This window comes from Anastrepha ludens, chromosome 2, assembly GCF_028408465.1.
Source record: "Anastrepha ludens isolate Willacy chromosome 2, idAnaLude1.1, whole genome shotgun sequence".
In the NCBI taxonomy this organism is placed as follows: Eukaryota; Metazoa; Arthropoda; class Insecta; order Diptera; family Tephritidae; genus Anastrepha; species Anastrepha ludens.
In genome coordinates, this window is record NC_071498.1 from 74577389 (window position 1) to 74597212 (window position 19824).

Genomic DNA, 19824 nt, shown 5'->3' on the forward strand with positions numbered 1-19824 from the left:
CTCGTGCTAACCAGCGCCAGTTGGACACACCAAGTGAAGCCGAGTCCTTCTCCACCTCATCTTTCCAACGCAAAGGAGGCCTTCCTCTCCTGGAAGGCAAAGATTTGTAAATGCACCTCTTGCTCTTTGCAATCTTGTAGATACTTCTTTTTTGCTTCCGCTTTCCGCAGTGAACGGACTTCCAAGGTATTGAAAAACGTTTACATTTTCAATATTTTCCTCTCCGATATTGTAGAATGCATCGCTCGTGTGTACTGCCAAAGATTTAGCCTTCCAATTAATTTTAGCATCAAATTTCACTCAAATGGTTGTCTCGATTTTGACTGTATCGAGCCAACCAGCATCAAATAAATTTTGCAGCACATTCGCGTTGATATTGGCGAAAGCTGAATTCCACCTATAGCAGGAACTGTATTGTGTTTAAGGCCTTACTTCGATCCTACAAAACGCAAAGGAGGCATTCCTCTCCTCTCCTACCACCAGCTGCTACCGCATCGAATACTTTCAAAGCCGGAGCGTTTGTATCCATTCGAACGGCATGACCCAGCCGACGTAGCCGCTGGATCTTTATTTGCTGCGCTATGTCTATGTCGTCGTAAAGCTCCTACAGCTAGCTCATCGTTCCATCGCCTGCGATATTCGCCGCTGCCAACGTGCAAAGATCCAAAAATCTTGCACAGAATCTTTCTCTTAAGCACTATAAGCGTCGCTTCGTCGGATATTGTCATCGTCCAAGCTTCTGGGCCATACGTTAGGACGGGCTTGATGAGAACCTTGTAGAGTGTTGTTGCCTACTTAGCCCAAAGTAGCACTTGTTGGCAAGAGAGATTTTGCGTTGGATTTCCAGACTGACATTGTTATTTGTGTTAATGCTGGTTCGTAAATACACCAAGTCTTTTACAACCTCAAAATTATAACTGTCAACAAGGACGTGGGTGCTGATAGGCGAGTGCGCCGACTGTTTGTTTGATGACAGGAGGTACTTCGTTGTGCCCTCGTTAACCGCCAAACTCATTCGCTTTGCCTCTTTGTCCAGTTTGGAGAAGGCAGCACTAACGGCGCAGTTGTTAAGGCCCAGGGTTGTTAATGCAAAATATCGATGGAAATAAATCTTACCCAAAATAATGATCCCTTAATTGACTTACTTATATCCTGTATGCTCATTGCCGTATGGACTTGTTTTAGCGTATTCTAATTTTTGAGCGTGTGTACGCCTCGATGGTTTTGTAGCGAATAAGAAAACGTCGGTTGGGCTTAAACTGGATAGCCAAAAAAGGAAACTTTTCGTTATTGTGATCATGATCGGGTCTGACATTTTCTCGCTGTGCTTAATTTGTACATAAAAGACATACCTGTGTTTCTTTTGTTTGTATAAAAATAAGGAGGATGGAAAGTAGAAGAAAAGAAAAATGTGCATGTACCACGGTACACACATGTATCTAGTACCACGTTCGGCAAGTAGATTGTTAAATTGCGAGAATTTAAATTGTTTTCCGTTGTCACTTAGAATAATCTTCGGAGTTCCAAAAATGCTAAAAACATGTTCTTTTAAAAAGTTACAGATAATTTAAGCATTAAAATTCCTAATAACCTTTAATAAGGGAAATTTTGTGAGATGATTAAGGACAGTCAAAATTCTCGTGTTTCCTTACCTAGATCTGGGATATGGGCCAAGTAAATCAATATATAACTTTTGAAACGGGCGTTGGACCGTATATAGAACAGATATCGGTGGTCGTAAAGTAACATTAGGCGCTTTGCTTTGTTGACAAATATCGCATTGACCAACAAATTCTTTAACGTCCACAATCATATTAGGCCAATAGAGATTCAACCGTAACCGCTCTAAAGTTCTTGCAATGCCTCCTTGGCATTTATTTGGCGGGCAATGGGCATGTTCTATTGCTTACCGAACTAAAGTTTTTGGTATCCACAACTTCCAATTGAATGCTTCACGTGCTGGGTTTCCATCTAGATGTTCGGTTCGTTTGTAAACATGACCATCAATGATTTGAAGATCGGCTAAGCTGCTTTCATTATTTCGAATATTATTTATTACAATAAGTTTTTATATTCATTAGCTAAAAAATCGGACGAATTCAGGTCAACAAGCGGATGAACTTCTAGCTCATTAATCTCATGAAAATTCTGACAGGACAGACAGTCTGGCACAACATTTAGTGAACTTTTTCGGGGTTCGATTTTAAACCTATACCCTTGTAGCTTAAGTGACCAACGCGCTAGTCTGCTTTATAAATCGGTTTAACACATGAGCCATTGCAAACTGGCGTGATCGGTTACAATAGTGAAGTCTTGCCCCTCCACATAAGTTGTAAACTTTTTTAAACTAAGGATATCGGTAAGGCACTCTAGATCGGTGACGCTGCAGTTAGGTTGGTATGGATGCCCAGGGAGTGAGCACTCTTTGACAAAGAAAGATTCGTCCTTTGTGATACCATTGTGAAGGAGGTGAGGTGAAAGGGAAAGACCGATGGGATGCAGGGAGAGGGCGGGTAGAGGTGGTGATGGCATGGTTAGCAGCGTGCGGATTACGAACGATGACTATGTCTGCGTCAACCGCATTGTGCTGCTGATGAAATTCATTAGATTTTTAATGTCAGCGCCAGCTATATCAGCAGGCGTGGCAAAGAAGTAAGAGCCAAGATGCCTGGATCTTATCACCGCCAGGGCAGGGCAGCTAAGGAGAATGTGCTGAGATGATTCCGCCTCATCCTCCATACATCCAGCGGAAAAAGGACTCGAGGTGATTCCAAGTCTCACAGCATGCATTCCTCGCGCATTGTGTCCTGTGAGAGAACCCTCTAGATTGGAGAGCTGATATTTTGTCAGCCTCAGAAGCTCGCCCGAACGCCTCCACACGTGGCCAGAAGGATTCCGCGACCTTACACGTTTGTGTATTTGCTCAGCGCTCGCTGAGTTGGCGCGATGCCCATCTTTCCAGGAGCAGACCGCAGGTAGTCAGGGGGATCCCAATTTTCTCCCTTCGCGGGGAAATCACCTCACATGTCCCTTGTCTGGCCAGCTCATCCGCCTCATAGTTTCCCACAATGTCGCTGTGACCGGGAACCCAGATGAAACTGATGTCAAAGAATTCGGACGCAGTCGAAAGTAAGGTCAAGCATTCCTTGACCAATTCCGAATGCACCGTCATAGACCCGAGGGCCCTTATTGCCGCTTGTCTGCCGCATTGAGCAGCCAATCAGCTGCCTCCTTGATTGCGCTAAAGAAGAAGAGACTTGAGCTAAAAGTCCTAAACACTCGGAATCCAGAATTTTAATTTTGGCATAAGGCCTTAAGTCGAAAGATTTGGGTTTAATGGAACAACCAAGGCGATTCACGATTTTACGATTATTTTTAATTGTTTTCCAAAACTTATTAAAGCATACCGAAGAACGGCTACTAATTGGTAATGGTTAGTATCAACATTTTTTTTTTCATATCTTATAGTAAATATTAAGTCGAACGTCATATTCAGTAATTGTATGCACAGACGGATTAGTTTTATTGAATTTGTCGGCAGGTATGCGTGACGCTGCGTAATCAATGAGGTACAAAAAGCTCTACTTGCTATCTACCAGCTTGTTGCACCATCAGAGTGATGTTTTTCAATACGTTCTACAGCAGGCAATTCTAAGTCGCTAATAGGATTGTCTGATTGAAAAGCTCTAGCCCTAGTACGCGCCCCAGTATTTTGTGAAAAATCTCTGATATTACATTTGGCACGGTAATCTGACAAGACGAGTTTCTTTCAAGCCAGGTTAAAAGACATGATCGGTGGAAACGATGGGAACAAACTGTCATTAAAATATCATCACGTTCTGAAAAGCTGACTTTACGTATTTTACACACATTAGTCTATAACGCAAGGACATTTTGAAAAAAAGATTTACATTTTCACAAAACAAAAGTACTAATTCCAAAAATTCCAAAAACTCCGATTCAATATAATCACGTAGTCTCGTATAGAAACTAAACAAAGAAAAATATAAAAAAAATATATACGGGATAAGTGGTACACTCAATCAAATTTGGTGATACCCTGTATTGAAAAAATATTAATCCAACGATATTATCATAAATCCAACGAAGATTATTTTGCAAAAAAAAAAAAAAACAAATCAAAAATATTCTTGAAAAGCTATAAATAAGTAGGTTGCGAGAAAAAAACATTCTGTATCAACTTGCTTAATCAAAGCCAAAAAAAAAATGTAAATATGAAAAATAACTGCAATGGCCTGATTCATCGGTCTTGTGATGATCTGGTTGGCTTAACATAAAAATAATAATATTAGCAATTGCACTTACATATTTTCGGTGTCGATATAGCAGCCAAACGATGCGTAGAAGGCCTCCTCGCTTTGTGTTGCCAGATTTTCGTGCTTTAAATTACATTAGGTTATTCTTTTTTATTATGAGCTTTCGTATTATTTAAAAAAATTTATTATATTGTAAAAAAAACTATTTTTTTTAATTCTATTCCGGTTTCATTTAAGAGAAAAAAATATTAATATATATTAAAATATTTTAAAGACGTGAAAAAAAGAAAAAAAAACCAAGAAATGTGTTGAGGGAGGTTGATGTTCGTATATGTATGCAAAAATATTAAAAAAAAGTATTTAACTATTTGATAATTTTTCCCAAAATCCATAAAAATTCACTAATAATTTAATTTAAATCTTATTTAATTAAATTTTTTTAACTGTTGCTGTTAACAGTTAAGAACTGTTAAGTATTATACATATATATACAAACATATATGATATATTGTATATATAAGGGTTTTCCAATAACAAGTGTTAGCTGTAAAACAGGAGAGATGATTCAATATTTTTTATGGCCGGAATTGGGTGGTATTGATCTGGACAACGTTTTTTTTCAACAAGACGGCGCTACGTGCTACAAAAGCAACGAAACTATTGATCTTTTACTGGAAAAGTTTCCGGACCGTGCTATCTCTCGAAGAGGTGATCACAATTGTCTACCGAGATCTTGTGATTTAACACCTTGTGACCTTTTCTTTGGGGCCACGTGAAAGAGAAGGTCTACGCCAACAGCTCATGGTCGATTCAAGACCTCAAAGATGGAATTCGCGAGGCTATCGTTGACATAGGGCAGAAACTTTGCAATTCGGTTACGGAAAATTTCATGAAAAGGATATTGTCCTGTAAGTGTGGTCGTGGTGGTCATTTGCCTGATGTTATTTTCCACTATTAACGGCATACCTTCCTCTTATAATGAAATTAACATCCGATCATTTATTTAAAAAAATAGCATTTATCTTTGAATATCAAAATAACACCTCTTATTGGAAAACCTTTTATATACATACATATAAGATATATATACATATATACCTACATATCTTTACTGTTGTGCGCTCGAAGAACAGCAAGAACCGGCGTTAGCTGAAGCCCGTAATGTTTATTTGTTTTCGTTGTAAAAACTTATTTTTTTTAAGGGTTATTAATGAAAAATGTCGATGCAAATAAATCTTACCCAAAATATTGATCCCTTAATTGATTTGCTTACATCCTGTGTGCTTATTGTCGTGTACGCGTGTGTACGCCTCGATGGTTTTATAGTGAATAAAAAAACGTCGGTTGGGCTTAAACTGGATAGCCAAAAAAGGAAACTTTCATTACTTTCGTTATTGTGATCATGATGACCAGTTGGTGGTAGCAGAGGAAGAGGAGGGGCTCCTCTGCGTTGGAAAGATCAGGTGAAGAAGGACTGGTTAGCAGGAGAAAAAAAAACTACTGGCGCGCTTTGTTAAACTCGGCCAAAATCGCGTAAGTGGTTATCACGCCAATCAAGAAGAGGAAGATATATACATAGGTTGGTGCGCGACTGACGTTCAGAAGTGCCCAGGTTCGAATCTCAGTGCATGAAGCACCAAATGATAGAAAGCGTGTTTTCTCAATAATAGCGGTGGCCCCTTGGCAGACAATGGCATACCTCCGAGAATATTTCTGTCATGAAAAAGCTCCTAATAAAAAGACTTACCCCTCTAGATCTCTACATTTGTGGAACAACATCAATATGCACACCTGAGTAAAGGGTGTAAGAGTCAATTACAATATATATACTCGTACATATTGGTCAAGGACTAAAAGATAAAATGTAGATACGTAAAACGTTTATATGTTAAAATTATATGCAATTTGTGTAATAATTTCGGACCAACCCATTTGATTTTTTTATTATCGGTTCTTCAAACTCATATACTGTATTATGCACAGTTACATCCTTTGCGTATTGCGTTCAAACTATAGTGTTTGGTTCCAAAATAAAACAATGCCAGGTAGTAAGAAGAATATGGTAGACAAATTTAAAATCTATGCACCAATAAGACCGTTTTATAAAATTTTAGTTATTTCTTGTTCAATTCTTTTCGTTATTTTCTCCAAAAACAGCCATATACATCATACTTACCTATAGAATGACTAAGTGTATCATAAAATATTCTGGCGACAATCGGGTAAGCCCAACTAAATAAAGAGAAAACAAGATATTTAGTTAATATTGCTTCCTGTTGCTACATAAATTGTAACATACACTCGATTTATATCGTATGATGAATTAATAACTCTCATAATATTCACTATGGTAGGTGTTTTTATAGCTTGAGAACTTAAAATGATAATACAAAAAGAAAAAAAATATTTTTGGAATGCATTTTTCTATTATAATCTGGTAGAGAATTTTTTTTATTGAAACGTCAGAAAAAATATATTAGCTTTACATTTCATAGTATTACACCGCTGACTGACTTGAAAAAGAAGGTTAGCAGGGTTTTTAACGTATGCTACCAAACTAAAAACTTCAAAAATTACCGTGTAATATTGAATGAATACAAGAAAGTTATTAAATATGCGAAACGCAACTCCTGAAAGGAGTACTGTGAGTTCATTGAATCCGTGAAGAATTCTGCCAGGCTAAAAGAGAGGACGGGGAGTGAGCTGAATCTACAGAAGAATCTTTGACTATCCTGGTGAATAATCACTTTCCGGAAAATTCTATTACCCCACGTGACATTGTCGACACGAGTCAACAGGTAGGGCTACTCGATGTTTCCCTGGAATCTATTCTGTCAGTTGACAGAATCACATGGGCAATAAATAGTTTTTCTCCTTTTAAATCTCCTTCAGAAAACAAGTACCTCGGTGGTTCCTGTCCTGCAAGAAACCTACTTGGCGTGCTTAATCACGTTCCCGCCAACTGGAAGAAAACTAGGGTTGTTTTCAAAGCAAGGAGGAGGGGTCACGACTCGGCCAAGGACTTTAGGCCTATAAGTCCTTCCTCATTTATCCTAAAAGAGTTTGAAAGATTGATTGATTATCATATCCGAGGGTACATCGAATCCAAATTATCTCCAGCGCATCACGCTTACCTGAAAGAGAAGCCCACGGAATCAGCCTTACAAGAGGCCGTAGGGACTGTGGAAACATTTCATAGTTATAGAGAGGTGCTTTTAATAACATCAGGGCGGAGTCAATTATCACTGCGTTAAATAGAATAGAGGTGGAAAGACCTATCAGTCTCTGGATCTCGTCCCTGCTTGGCTGCAGGGAAATTAATGCGGTCGCAAGAGGGGCTTAATCCAGTAGATTCGTTCACAGGAGGACGCCGCAGGGAGGTGTCCTTTCGCCCCTACTTTGGCTAATTGCTATTGACGAAGTGAAGATAATGCTAAATAAGGGTGGGGTTAAGGTAGTAGCATACGCCGATGGCTTGACCCTGATGGGATCGGTACCGTTTCCCTCAGTCATAGCTAAGATTTTGGAAAGGTCACTGGTTGTACGCAGTCGCTGGGCTGCCACTTGTGGCCTCCGAGTCAACTCTGAGCTGGTGCTATTTACCAGAAAATATAAACCTCTCGACTTCCCAAATTAAACAACCACGTTCTACCGCTCTCATCGGAAGTTAGGTATCTTGGAGTGATACTTTGCTCCAAACGCCATTGGAAGCTACACATTAAAAATCGGGTAAAGAAGGCCAGTATAGCCTTCTAGTCCTGCAAATCTATCTTCGGTAAAAAATGGGGACTCAAGCCACAGATCGTGCTGTGGACGTATCAGGTCAGTCCATAAGTTCGTGAGTTTTTTAAAGGTGGTTTCAAAATTAATAAAAAATATGTTTTAAGTATTTATTAATCAATAATATATTTTCCTTCATTATGTACAATGTTTTCCCAACATTTAGGCAAATTTTTAATTCCCTGCTCAAAAAATTGTTTGTCCTTGGAGCCAAAATACGCTTCGAGATCCCTTTTTATAGCTTCTTTTGAGGAGTCGTTCTTGTTACTCATATGGTAACAAAACTTTGCGTCTATTTACTAAAGACGGTCGAATTTTGTTAAGTGCCTCATTCAGGTTTGATAGCTGGTGGGAATAATAATCAGCAGTTATCGTCTGGTTTGGTTCCAGAAGTTCATAATAAACAATACCGGGCATATCCCACCAAATAGACAGGAGAATCTTCTTGGTGTGAAGGTCATTTCTAGGGGTCGGTTGTGGTGTTTCATCTTTATCTAACCATTGGCGTTTGCGAACAGGATTATTGTAAAGGACCCATTTTTCATCACCAGTGTCGATACGATTAAAAAAACTTTCATTTTCAACACACATTCATTCTCTGCTGAAGGTTAGCGACAAATAGTCTACAGGGTTCCACCATTTTCCCAGCTTTGAAACATTTCCCAACTAAACCAGATGCCTGTGAACTTATCCATGCGTTGAATTTAACCTCTGAGCTATCATATCGACTGTCTATAATATCACTAAACTGGGGAGGGTGCAAAGGACTGCGTACATTGGCATTACCGGAGCATGTAAAACTTGCCCCAGTGCAGCCCTGTATGCCCTTTTGCATTTACTTCCCATCGACTTTTCCGTAATTTCCATCGCAGCTCAAAGTGCAATCAGGTTAAAGGAGATTGGCCTATGGAGACAATCTCTCAAGGGACATGGTAGCATTTTCGGGCAGTTAACACCGTATTTCACCGAACTTCTTACATACCTCTCTATCCGCAAACTAGAGTTTTCTCTAAATCAGCTAATTTATCTATCTCCTTTAAATTTCCGAACACTGCCAGTGTTTTTCAAGCAGAAGTCTTTGCGATCTTGCAGGCATGCAAAATGCTTAAGGAACGCGGGAACGCGGGAGCGAGGGGGATATTAACATTTTCTCCAATAGTCAAGCCACGATTAAGGCTCTGACGACACCATGGTGCAGAACGAAATTAGGAAACTCATGTAAAGAAGATATCAAATCTTTTAGGTGTGCAGGTAACATTTCTCTGATCTGGGTTTCAAGACATAGGAACACAGAGGGAAAGGAAATTGCTGATGAGCTTGCCAAAAAGGGGTCTGAATTGGCCTCAGAGACCTCCTACCCGGTCATCGGCATCCCCTTGACAGTTGTTAAAGGGGAACTGCGCAAATTATTTCTCAGGAAAGCGTAGAAAAGATGGGGCTCCATTTCTTCATGTGAACTTCTCGCCATTAAATTTCCAAGCTCGTAGCTGTGTTTACTGGTCACTGGACGATCGGCACAAACGCGGAAAAGCTAGGGTTACAATATAGTCCCCATTGCAGAAGCTTTGGGGACCTTTCAGAGAAGGAGTCTGTAGATAATTTTCTTTGTAAATGCCCGGGTTTGACAGCTAGAAGACTAAGGTCACTGGGAGCTCCTTTCTTCGACAGCCTAGGGCAGTGCCCAAACCTAAATCCAATCAATCTTCTCCATTATATCAACAGCTCTGGTTGGCTGTAGATATCTGCTTGTTGAAGGTCTCATAATGGTATCAAAACGGCGCTTTAGTGCTACTTGAGGAGTGCCAGGTGCACTTCAACCATTTCACCTACCTACCTACCTACACCTAGCAAAGCTAACAAGTAATATTTTTGGGTATAATAATACAAACAATTAAGATTATACAACATAACTATGATATGAGGCTTGGTTCTTCGTAGTCTTCTTGTGTATATGGCTTCTCTTAGTGCTCAAGCTTAGGTTTATGTCCTCTTCCAGCATTTTTTCCTGTTTTGTAGCAAAGATAGTTGTAATGTTGACTATCTTTTCCATCGACAGATCGTTGTGCAGATCAGGAGCATTGACCATGCCTCTGAGGACCTTATGTTGAATGATTTCGTTGTTTGATGCAGCGGTACATCCCCGCAATTGAACGCCGTATGTCTATACTGGCTTTAAAACTTGATTGTAAAGAAGTAATTTATTTTGTATTGACAGAGTTTCTGCCAATCAACCACTTATGGTAAGCTTTTTTGGTTTTATGTCAATTTCGTTAGCTTTTACTCTGACGTGTTCCTTAGCCTTCTGTCTTGTGAAGTCAACGTGTAAAGATTTGCTCTCGTTTAGTTTAATTTTCCAGGTTTTAGTCTACATTATAATGTCATCTACTGAAGCTTGTATCTTTCTGTTTGAATCGCTGAATCCGCTTCGATTTTTTTAATGGTTGAATAAGCCTGATTTTGTTCTACTATAAAATTCCTTTCAGCAATATATGATTCGAGTAATTCGGTGTATTGGTATGGCAGCATCGTTTTTAGTTTGCAGATCAGGCCTCCATGCCAGACTTTACCGAATGAATAAGCGTGTTTGTTTTCTGTAGCTTTTTCAATGGTGTATACTTAGCGATGTATTTAATCGATCGTGGAATGTTTCTCTTCAGAAAACCAAAATGGTGAGTAGGTATTAGTTGCTTGTATTCTATTATTTCCTTTAAGTATTTGGAAAATAATTTTTCAAGTAGCTTTCTGATTACTGAAAGTAATGCAATTGGGCGGTAGGATGTCACAACATTGGGGTTTTTTCCGGCTTTGGATTCATTTTAATTTCAGAAATCTCCCAGTGCATGGGTATATATTTGAATTTCAAGCATGCATTCATTATTGAAGTTAGTTTTATTAATGCTTTAGGTGATACATTTTTTAGCAGACCGGCTGAGGTTAAGTCATATATCCTGGACTTTCTTTAATTTCAAGTTTGAAATTTCCAAATGCAGTTATGCTGAAGCAAAAAGTGTATACAAACTATAGAACCCCATCAACCTAATCAAAATGCAATCTCACTCTAAACTCTTCTAAACTCAACACAAGTTTCTCACCACAATATCGCTCACAACTCAATAGATCATACCTCTTCAAACGGCACTGCAGTCGCCACTCAACCACTCAACTCCACTAACCAATCCGACACATCTACGAACACGTCTTTTTCAAGTTCCCATTCAATCTCTCAACACTCATTGGATCATACTCATACTCCTTCAATAGCCATCACAAATCGACATCTCAATCTCAATCTCTCTCAGCTAAATCAAACAATCAAAACAGCATCCACTCAACAGCAAATATCCGCTCTGTCTCTCTAATTCATTATCTAATTACACCAACTATCAATACAATGGACTGCAATCAAAACAATAGCAACGACGAAACTAATGCATCAACAACTCACTCCAATCAATTTTCTGTTCACTTAAATATTCTTACTACACCGTACAATTCCTACAACACCGCAAACATTGAATCCACAACTCACAACATTGAATCCCAACACAATCCCTCAGTCCTACTAACAACAATATCCGTGATGCACAACACTACTACACCTTGGGAGCTTAAAGAACCAGAGCTGTAGGTTATTTTCTCTTGAAAATAACACTAATAGCAAGCATAAAAGGTACAATATTGATGGTTAATATTCTTCAGTGGAATATTAAAGGTTATCAAAATAATTACTTAGAACTAGAAACCCTAATCAAAAGTCGCAAGCCACATATACAGTATCGGACGAAACATTTGCAACTAAAATGTGGGCAATGAAAACTTTCGATTGCTCAGCCCTTATTTGTTTGGAACCTGTTAATTTCACTTTATTTGTAATAAAAGATGTTGATTTACGTAAATAAAACAAATTTATTAAAATTCAACAGTTCATATCTTAAATTTAAAAATCAAATGTGTCCAACACCTGTATCTAATAAGACAAAACAATTGCAACTAAAGGAAATGAGTAAACTATTTTTATTAAACTTAGTATTTCGTGGCAAAACCATTGCTCTGAATAACGGCTCTGCATCGTCTCGGAATTGAGGCTATCAAATTGTCAACTATCGTTTGTGGTATATTTCTCCATGCCTCCAGGACTCTTTGGAAAAATTGGTCAGTATTTGCCACATTAGTCCGATCAATTTTCTTTTTTACTATTTCCCATAGGTTTTCTATGGGGTTAAGATCTGGGGATTGTGGGGGCCACTCCATTATGTCCACTTTATTCCTCTGGAACCATGCTTTCAGGACCTTCGCAGTATGCTTCGGGTCATTATCCTGGTGGAAGACCCACTTCAAGGACATTTCCCACTCAGCATGTGGCAGCATTACCGATTCCATAATGTCCCTGTAAACGTACTGGTCCATTATGCCCATAATACGATGGAGTGGTCCCAAACCAGCAGCAGAAAAGCATCCCCAGACCATAATGTAAGCACTATGCTTAACAGTCTTTACACAGTATGATTTTTGAAGACGCTTGTTACGTGGGCGTCGAACGTAGGATACGCCATCACTTCCGACCAAATTAAATTTGGATTCGTCGCTGAAAAGAACAGCTTTCCACTTGCTTAATGGCCAATCTATGTGATCCCTTGTGAACTGCAATCGTTTTTGTTGGTTACGCTTACTAATAAGCGGCTTCTTTGCTGGTCGGTACGTCCGTAAATCAGCTTCAGCCAGGCGACGACTGGCAGTTTTTGAGCTGATTGGTAACCCAAGCTCCTTTACCAATTGGGGGGCACTTCTAAATGGATATTTTTTTACCTCTCTCGCTATCAGTTTGTCAGTTCTTTCATCCGTTTTTCTTGGTCGGCCTCCTCGATGCACCACCGCGATAGTTTTGTTTTTTATAAAGCTCGCAATAATTCGAGAAATTGATGACTTATGAATATTATATTTTATGGATATATCTTTCTGGGTCATTCCTTTGTTATATTCATCTATAACACGCGCGCGTAATACTTCACCGAACTTATTTCGAGCCATTACTTCATTTAACTCAACTTTACAAAAAAAATTGTGTTATCGCCATAAATTCTGCACAAAACTGACACGATTAATTGACACGATTAAACTAAACTCAGAACAGTTAGAAAACAAAACCAAGCTCAAGCATTTTTACCGTTATATAGCTAAGCTCACAAGGTTGCAATTGTTTTGTCGCTCATAGTTGCAAGATAATTTAATTTTTTTTTAAATACAGCTACAAAAAGGAAAGGATCTTGAAAAGATTTTTTGGAAAATATTACTCAGATGCTCTAGTATCCATAGCGTGAAATTGAATTGCAATTGAGTGAAGAATGACATTATGACAAAAAATAAATTGAAGGCTGCATTGCAGTTGTAAATGTTTTGTCCGATACTGTAGTTTTGTTTACAAGAGACCCATATTAAACCCAGTCACTCACCATATCGACTCAAACAATATTCGCCATATTTTCATAACTTCTCTAGCATTAACTATTCTAAACAAGGCTGTGGAATTTTAATTCACAAAAATCTTTCACACAAAAGAGTCAATATAACTTCCAATTTATCAGCCGTTGCTCTCACTCTCTCACTCAGACATATTGCAACTTACCTCTTCAATAAGTACTCCTATAATCATATGTGGCGATTTCAACGGTTGGATTCAACTTTGGGGTTCACCAAGCGCTAATCGAAGGGGCACTATAATTGAAGATTTCATTCTTGCTTCCTACTTGTGTGTCCCCAACAACATAGCCCAACACACTTCTCTACCCACAAATCATTCACACATGTCGACCTGACATGACCAAAACTATTCCCCATTGTATCCTGGCACCCGCTACATAACAGTGACCATGTTCCGATAGCTTTCTCTTTTTCCATCTGTACTCCAAATACCCCCACCATTAAAATTACTTCTACAGAGTTTTCCAATAACAGGTGTTACAGGTGAATGGATTGCGCTATCGAGAGATGAGATTATACATACGAGCATTTTCAGCAAAGAAATCAACGATTGTTAGCCATTAAGAATGTCACTCATTTTAGGAGAGGTAGCCAAAATCGGGTTAGCAAGCTAGCAGAAAAAAAAGACACAGGAAAGATGTGCAAGCTTTTCTATTTAAACCTAGCTATGCAATAATTTGCGAAAAAACTCGAAAGTTTATGAATAAAAAAATTATGTTTTTCGCAAAAGTGCTAAATTTGTTCCGCCTCTCCAAACGGATTATTAAATTTGTGATAAAATATACCTCGTAGGCTTTATCTTGATACAAACTTGAAAGTTCGGAAAATCGCATTACTATAAGTATATATTTACCGATAAAATATGTATATAAATATATATCATATAAACGCATTCATATGTAAATATATGTCAGAGAACGTTAAAGTATAGAGAAGTCTCACGAGCTACGAATAGTGTGAATTGTCAAAAATAAAGTCTGACCGCGAAGACTTTTTCACCTCGCTCAACTCGACAGCGGGGAACTTCTTAACAGAGATGATTACAGTAAATTATGTACAATCACATTGGCTCTGCTCAGTTTTTGCCTTCTGTATGAAATTAAATTGACGAATAGCCGACGGCATATTGCAAGGCATTTACTTGTGCATTTTTATGTTCCCTTGATAAACGAAAATTTATTCAATTTATATTTTCAAACAAATACAACCATATAAAGATTTAAAATCCAACATTTAAAATCAAAGTAACTTTAATGTTTGTTGCTTTAATTTTAAAAGAAGAATTTAAACAAAATACATTATAAAACGACTTCACATTTTGTTGTGTGCGTTTTAGTATATTTGATGAAAATTTTTACTAATTTTACGAGTCGAAATTAATTTTAGACAAGAATTCAAAGAGCATATTGGTATATTGGTGAATATATATGTATATCAAGATATGTATATATGTATATCAATATGTATATTATGTTAGTTATATTTGTGCAAAAGTTCAATTGCATCTTCAATTCTTATAGTGTTACAAATGTATGTGCACACGCACTGCAGCAACAATGACCTATCTCACGACGCATTGCCTTATCATATTTCATGCAATAATTAGGGAGTAAATATTCGAATGATCAAATTCCTGCAAATGCTAAAACAATTTCTTCTGCATATGCATCGACGTATTTGTATGTGTGTATGCACACTTCATGCCCTATGTACGTACATACATATATGTGTTTTGACATATACATATATATAATTGATCAAATCGAAAAATTCTTTATAGAAAACCCTTCATTACCAGGCACACAGGAAGATGGTATATGCAAATATAAATATGTGAATTGAATTGAAGCAAAACAATGCTTATTAATAAACACATCTGCATGTACATACAACCGCACACACAGGGCACTCACTTTATTCCTCAAGATGCATATGTGGTTCAAAGCTAAAATTCTATGCCTAGCGACTACAAGAACAAAATGTCTTAATAGGCGGAGCCGTAGCGACCATCATTCTAGTTTCCATGGTGCTGATCAGCTCAAAATAGTCGCGACGGCGCTGAACAGTTTCAACAAACACTCATCATAAAAAAATTCATTCGTAAATTCGAGCTCATACTTCTAAGAGCAAAGTACATAAATTCATTCATTAAACGATGCGCCCATATACCAATTTTCTCGACCATTCGAAAATAGTCAATATTGGAATATATCGCGTTGAATTATTTGCCAATATTTGGTAAATCTTGAATTTTTGTCAAGTCGAGTGCCCGCGGCTCTGTACATACATATGTATGCATCAATATATGTATGTAAATATGTCTTTCTAAATGCTTGACAACCGCAGCTGCTGTGCGTCAAGTGCGCGCATGAGCATACAGTAAGTTGCAGAAAAAAACAAGTAGCTTAAAAAAAGGTCTGATTCGGACATTTTAATACTAAGAGAAAATTTGGAAACAATTGTTTTACTATGTTTAATTAGTATATTACTTTACGTATGAAGTTCTTCAATTGATAAAAAGTGCACAAAACATATGCATATATCTGCATAGTTAGAAACTTACTCTGAAATCAGAGCATTTGAAGGTGCCTGTACATTTCAAGGTTACTGTACATACAATGCTGTGCCTATGAATTGCGCTGCGCCTATGAATGCGCGCTGGCGCATTTGGCTGTTTTCCAAAAACATTTTTTTCTTTTATTATTGGATTGTTTTTGTAACACTGATGAAAAATATAAGAATTTTCCACAGAAATATCCAAGACACGGAAAAAGATTGTCAATGGCCACCTTCGACTACGACGACTGGATGTACTTTTTGAACACTTTTCGTCAATGGAATCAACTCCTCCTTTATTTTCGTTATAAAAGGTGATTATTTCTGGATTATTAGTTACTTGGTCAGTGTATTCTCTGTCGTGCATGGAAGATATCAGAATTGTGGCTTTTCCAACTTTTCCAACGTGGGAAATTATTGTGCATTCCTCTCTAAATCCATAGAATGTTGATCCAGCAGCTCTTTTGCGATTGGGTAGGAAGGTCTGTGGTATTTCGGGTTTATTTTTTTTTAGGGTGCTTACATACGTTAAAATTTTCTTTGGAAGGACGTCCACTAACTGTATTGAAGAATACCAGTTATCAGCTGTTATGTTACGATTACTGTTGAAGAGCGGCGTTGCTAGACGTAATACTGCTTGCGTAGGTTTTAAAAGTTTCTTATCTTCGTCACTGAGACCAAAACCATCCGAGTCCTTTCCGCAAAAGATAATAAGCATTATAAAGATAGCTGTTTCTCGCGTCTGTTAAGCACTGAATTTTAAGACCATATTTTGCTGGCTTGTTTGGCATGTACATCTTAAAGCGGCACCTCCCACGGAAACTCACCAGCATTTCGTCTACAGTAGCAGATTGCCCTAATCCATATAAACTTTGGCAATTCTCTATAAAACTGTTCAACACGAAGGATATAGCTGCAGCAGGGTCATTCTTTTTGCGTTCTTCTCGATTATCAAATCTTATCGCAGCCAAAAGGACAGCAAATCTTTTCTTACTGAGAACTGCTCTGAATATGTCCCTTCCAGTTCCATCTGTTGCAAATAGACAGTCTAGGTGTTCATGACTTGAATTAAATACTGCCGTGTACACGAGAAGTCCAAAAAAAACTCTCAGCTCAGTTATATCTGTTTCTCTTAGGTGGTGTTTTGAAACAGCAGAATATTTTTCACTCATCGAATTTAGCTTTTTGTTAGTGCACTGCATAATATGTTCCAATATATTGTCACTAAAAAGTAAGCCCCAAATAGCTAGCGGATCTGCAGACTCACCAAGCATCCTTGCCTTTGCTTTCAGTATGTGAACTTTCATCACAATGTTATGTTTTCGGACTTTAGATGATGGACGAACTTCTGAAGTACACCACCTATACCGATTTTTGCCATACATATATTTCTTTTCACTTTCCGTTGAGTCCACTTCATCACTGTCATTGTCCTCCTCACATTCAGATAATTCCGAGTTAGTGTCATGCTCTGACTCAATATTATAGTCGTCCGACACATCGTCTATATCACTACCACTATCAGTGTCTGCGTTATTCCACTTAGAGAGAGTTTCTTCATAATCACAATCGCCCAAACGTACCCGTTTAGATGGCGCAGCCATAACTCACTATATTTGAAACACGCACTAAAGTAACGTAAAGGGTCCGGCGTAGTCTGACAGACTACCGCGCAAATATAATCGTTCCTAACTTAGAGTATAACTGAACAAAATCGACAGAAATGTGACTATTTTTTAATGACCAATAGGGGAAGGAATAGGCGGAGCGACCCGTATGTAGGTGGTTCCACTAGCAAATAAACAGGATTTGTTTATATTATATGACGTAGTCTCTCAGACGACGCCGGACCAGTTAAGGGTTAAAAAGCTACCTAACATTCTTTGCTTCTAATCACCAACAAGTTTTTATCGACTGCTGTTAAATTTACATAATTCAGCCCCTTACTGTTAAGTTTTGGTGAAAAATGTGTCTGTGGTGCTCAGCCTTCGCGAGACGAGTACCCCTCGAAATTCCATACGGTCCTGTCATTGAGACTTCTCTATACTTTAACGTTCTCTGTATATGTGTTGCACTTTTATACTCACGCATCATGTGAATTTATGTCCACGCTCACAGAACTAGGGTCGACTTTATTTCTTCCGAATATTTTCAGCATATTTTCAAACCAATTGTCAGAAGTTATATCCATGGATTCCAACTGCTTCGCTGCAGCTGTGATATTTGTAAAACCTTTCCAGGGTTCCGATTGAATTCGCAGTGAAGATAGTTTAACTAAGGCAGCTCCTTTAAGTGAAGGCGCTCTCTTCAGATAAGCTTTGAGCGATTTAAAAATAAGATCTGTCTAAAATACAAGTTGAAATTAAAATACAAATTACGTATGTAGGTTTATAAAATTCCATACTCTTTTTACAGTGCTTTGAAGATCACTGTTTGAATGATGAGCCACGAAAAGTGCAGAGGTTATATCGGGTAGTGCCCACATTGTAGCTCGCGTGCAAACTGTTGGATTTGGGTACTCTTGTGGCAATATTCCAAGGGTAAAGAGTATAAGAATTGAGTTATGAGCGACGCGTGAGGAATATTTTAAGAGTAATTCTTCAAGTGCTTTTAAATAATCCGGGCTTCGGACAATAATCGGTTTATTCCAATCCTTCGGCATCAAATTAGTCCAATTAAGCTACGATTAAAAACATTATTCAAAACATATTACAATATAACAACTATAATAACAATATACCTCACAGAAATAAGCATATCTGCAAAGTTTTTTATACCAATATCTTTTTTGATAGTAACGGTACATTTTTGTTTGGTATGCCAAAGTATAGTATGTCTTTGCAGTTCAACTTAACTATTCGCTTGCAAAATTCTTCTTTAGTCATTAATCTTAGTACCGTTATTACAACTTTGTGTTGCGAGATTTAGTTTTCATATAAAATAAGTATATGGTTTGTGCAATCAGAGATGAGTACAGTACAATCGTGATAGTCCGACATTTCTTAATCCGACACGTTCGGTAATCCGACAACCTCATAACGTCTATGGATGCAATTGGCATTATTTTATTTTGATCAGTCGTAGCAGAGCAGCAGAGGGGGATTGTGTTTTGTTTCCCGGTCACAACGTATTTGCCATTAAATTTGAACGACGCCCGTTCTCTCGCGATTTCTGACGGTGTTGATGTGATTTTTTTCTGTTTTTTCGTGTCATTAAATGGAACCTTCGGTAGTCCGGAATATTTGGTAATCCGACAACGTGTCGGTCCCGTATGTGTCGGACTATCACGATTGGACTGTATTTATTTGGCAAGCATAGAGAGCAAGTTATCAAAAAATTTTGTACTATTTGCATTGGTATCATAAAGAAAAATGTAAGTAAAATAGATTACTTCTTTTGAACAAAGAATAATTGAATTATTGTTGGGTTAATCTGTGGAATACCACGTTGAAGACATTTATCCGGTCTTTCCACCGCTATAAACGCAGCTGACCATCATTATTATACATATTTTCATATGTGTCCAAAATTATGTAAACAAATTTCAATCGGCATAAAGTAGTTTTACTTTTAAATTTTTTTTTACAAGTTAACCTGTTCAGCTGACGGGTTTTCCCCTTCTACCGCGCAGCTGACTATTTTTTTTTATTCTACTAAATGTCAACAATACATGAAAGAAATTGCAGCCGGTATAAAATGAGTTGGAAAAAATTTGTTTTCGACGCGTTTCGCA

General features: G+C 37.9%; 1 protein-coding gene across 6 annotated transcripts in view; it reads right to left on the minus strand.

Moving 5' to 3' along the window:
* Positions 1 to 19824, minus strand: part of LOC128871865 (endothelin-converting enzyme homolog) — a 114610-nt gene that overhangs the window by 32998 nt on the left and 61788 nt on the right. For 5 of the 6 annotated variants that reach the window (XM_054113996.1, XM_054113994.1, XM_054113995.1 and 2 more), the window contains 3 exons: positions 18496 to 18771; positions 18179 to 18435; positions 6454 to 6509 (listed from right to left, as the gene is read on the minus strand). In XM_054113996.1, the coding sequence (XP_053969971.1) occupies positions 6454 to 6509; positions 18179 to 18435; positions 18496 to 18771 (589 nt within the window). The remainder of the gene's footprint in view (positions 1 to 6453; positions 6510 to 18178; positions 18436 to 18495; positions 18772 to 19824) is intronic. The other variant, XM_054113997.1, reaches the window with a different exon arrangement.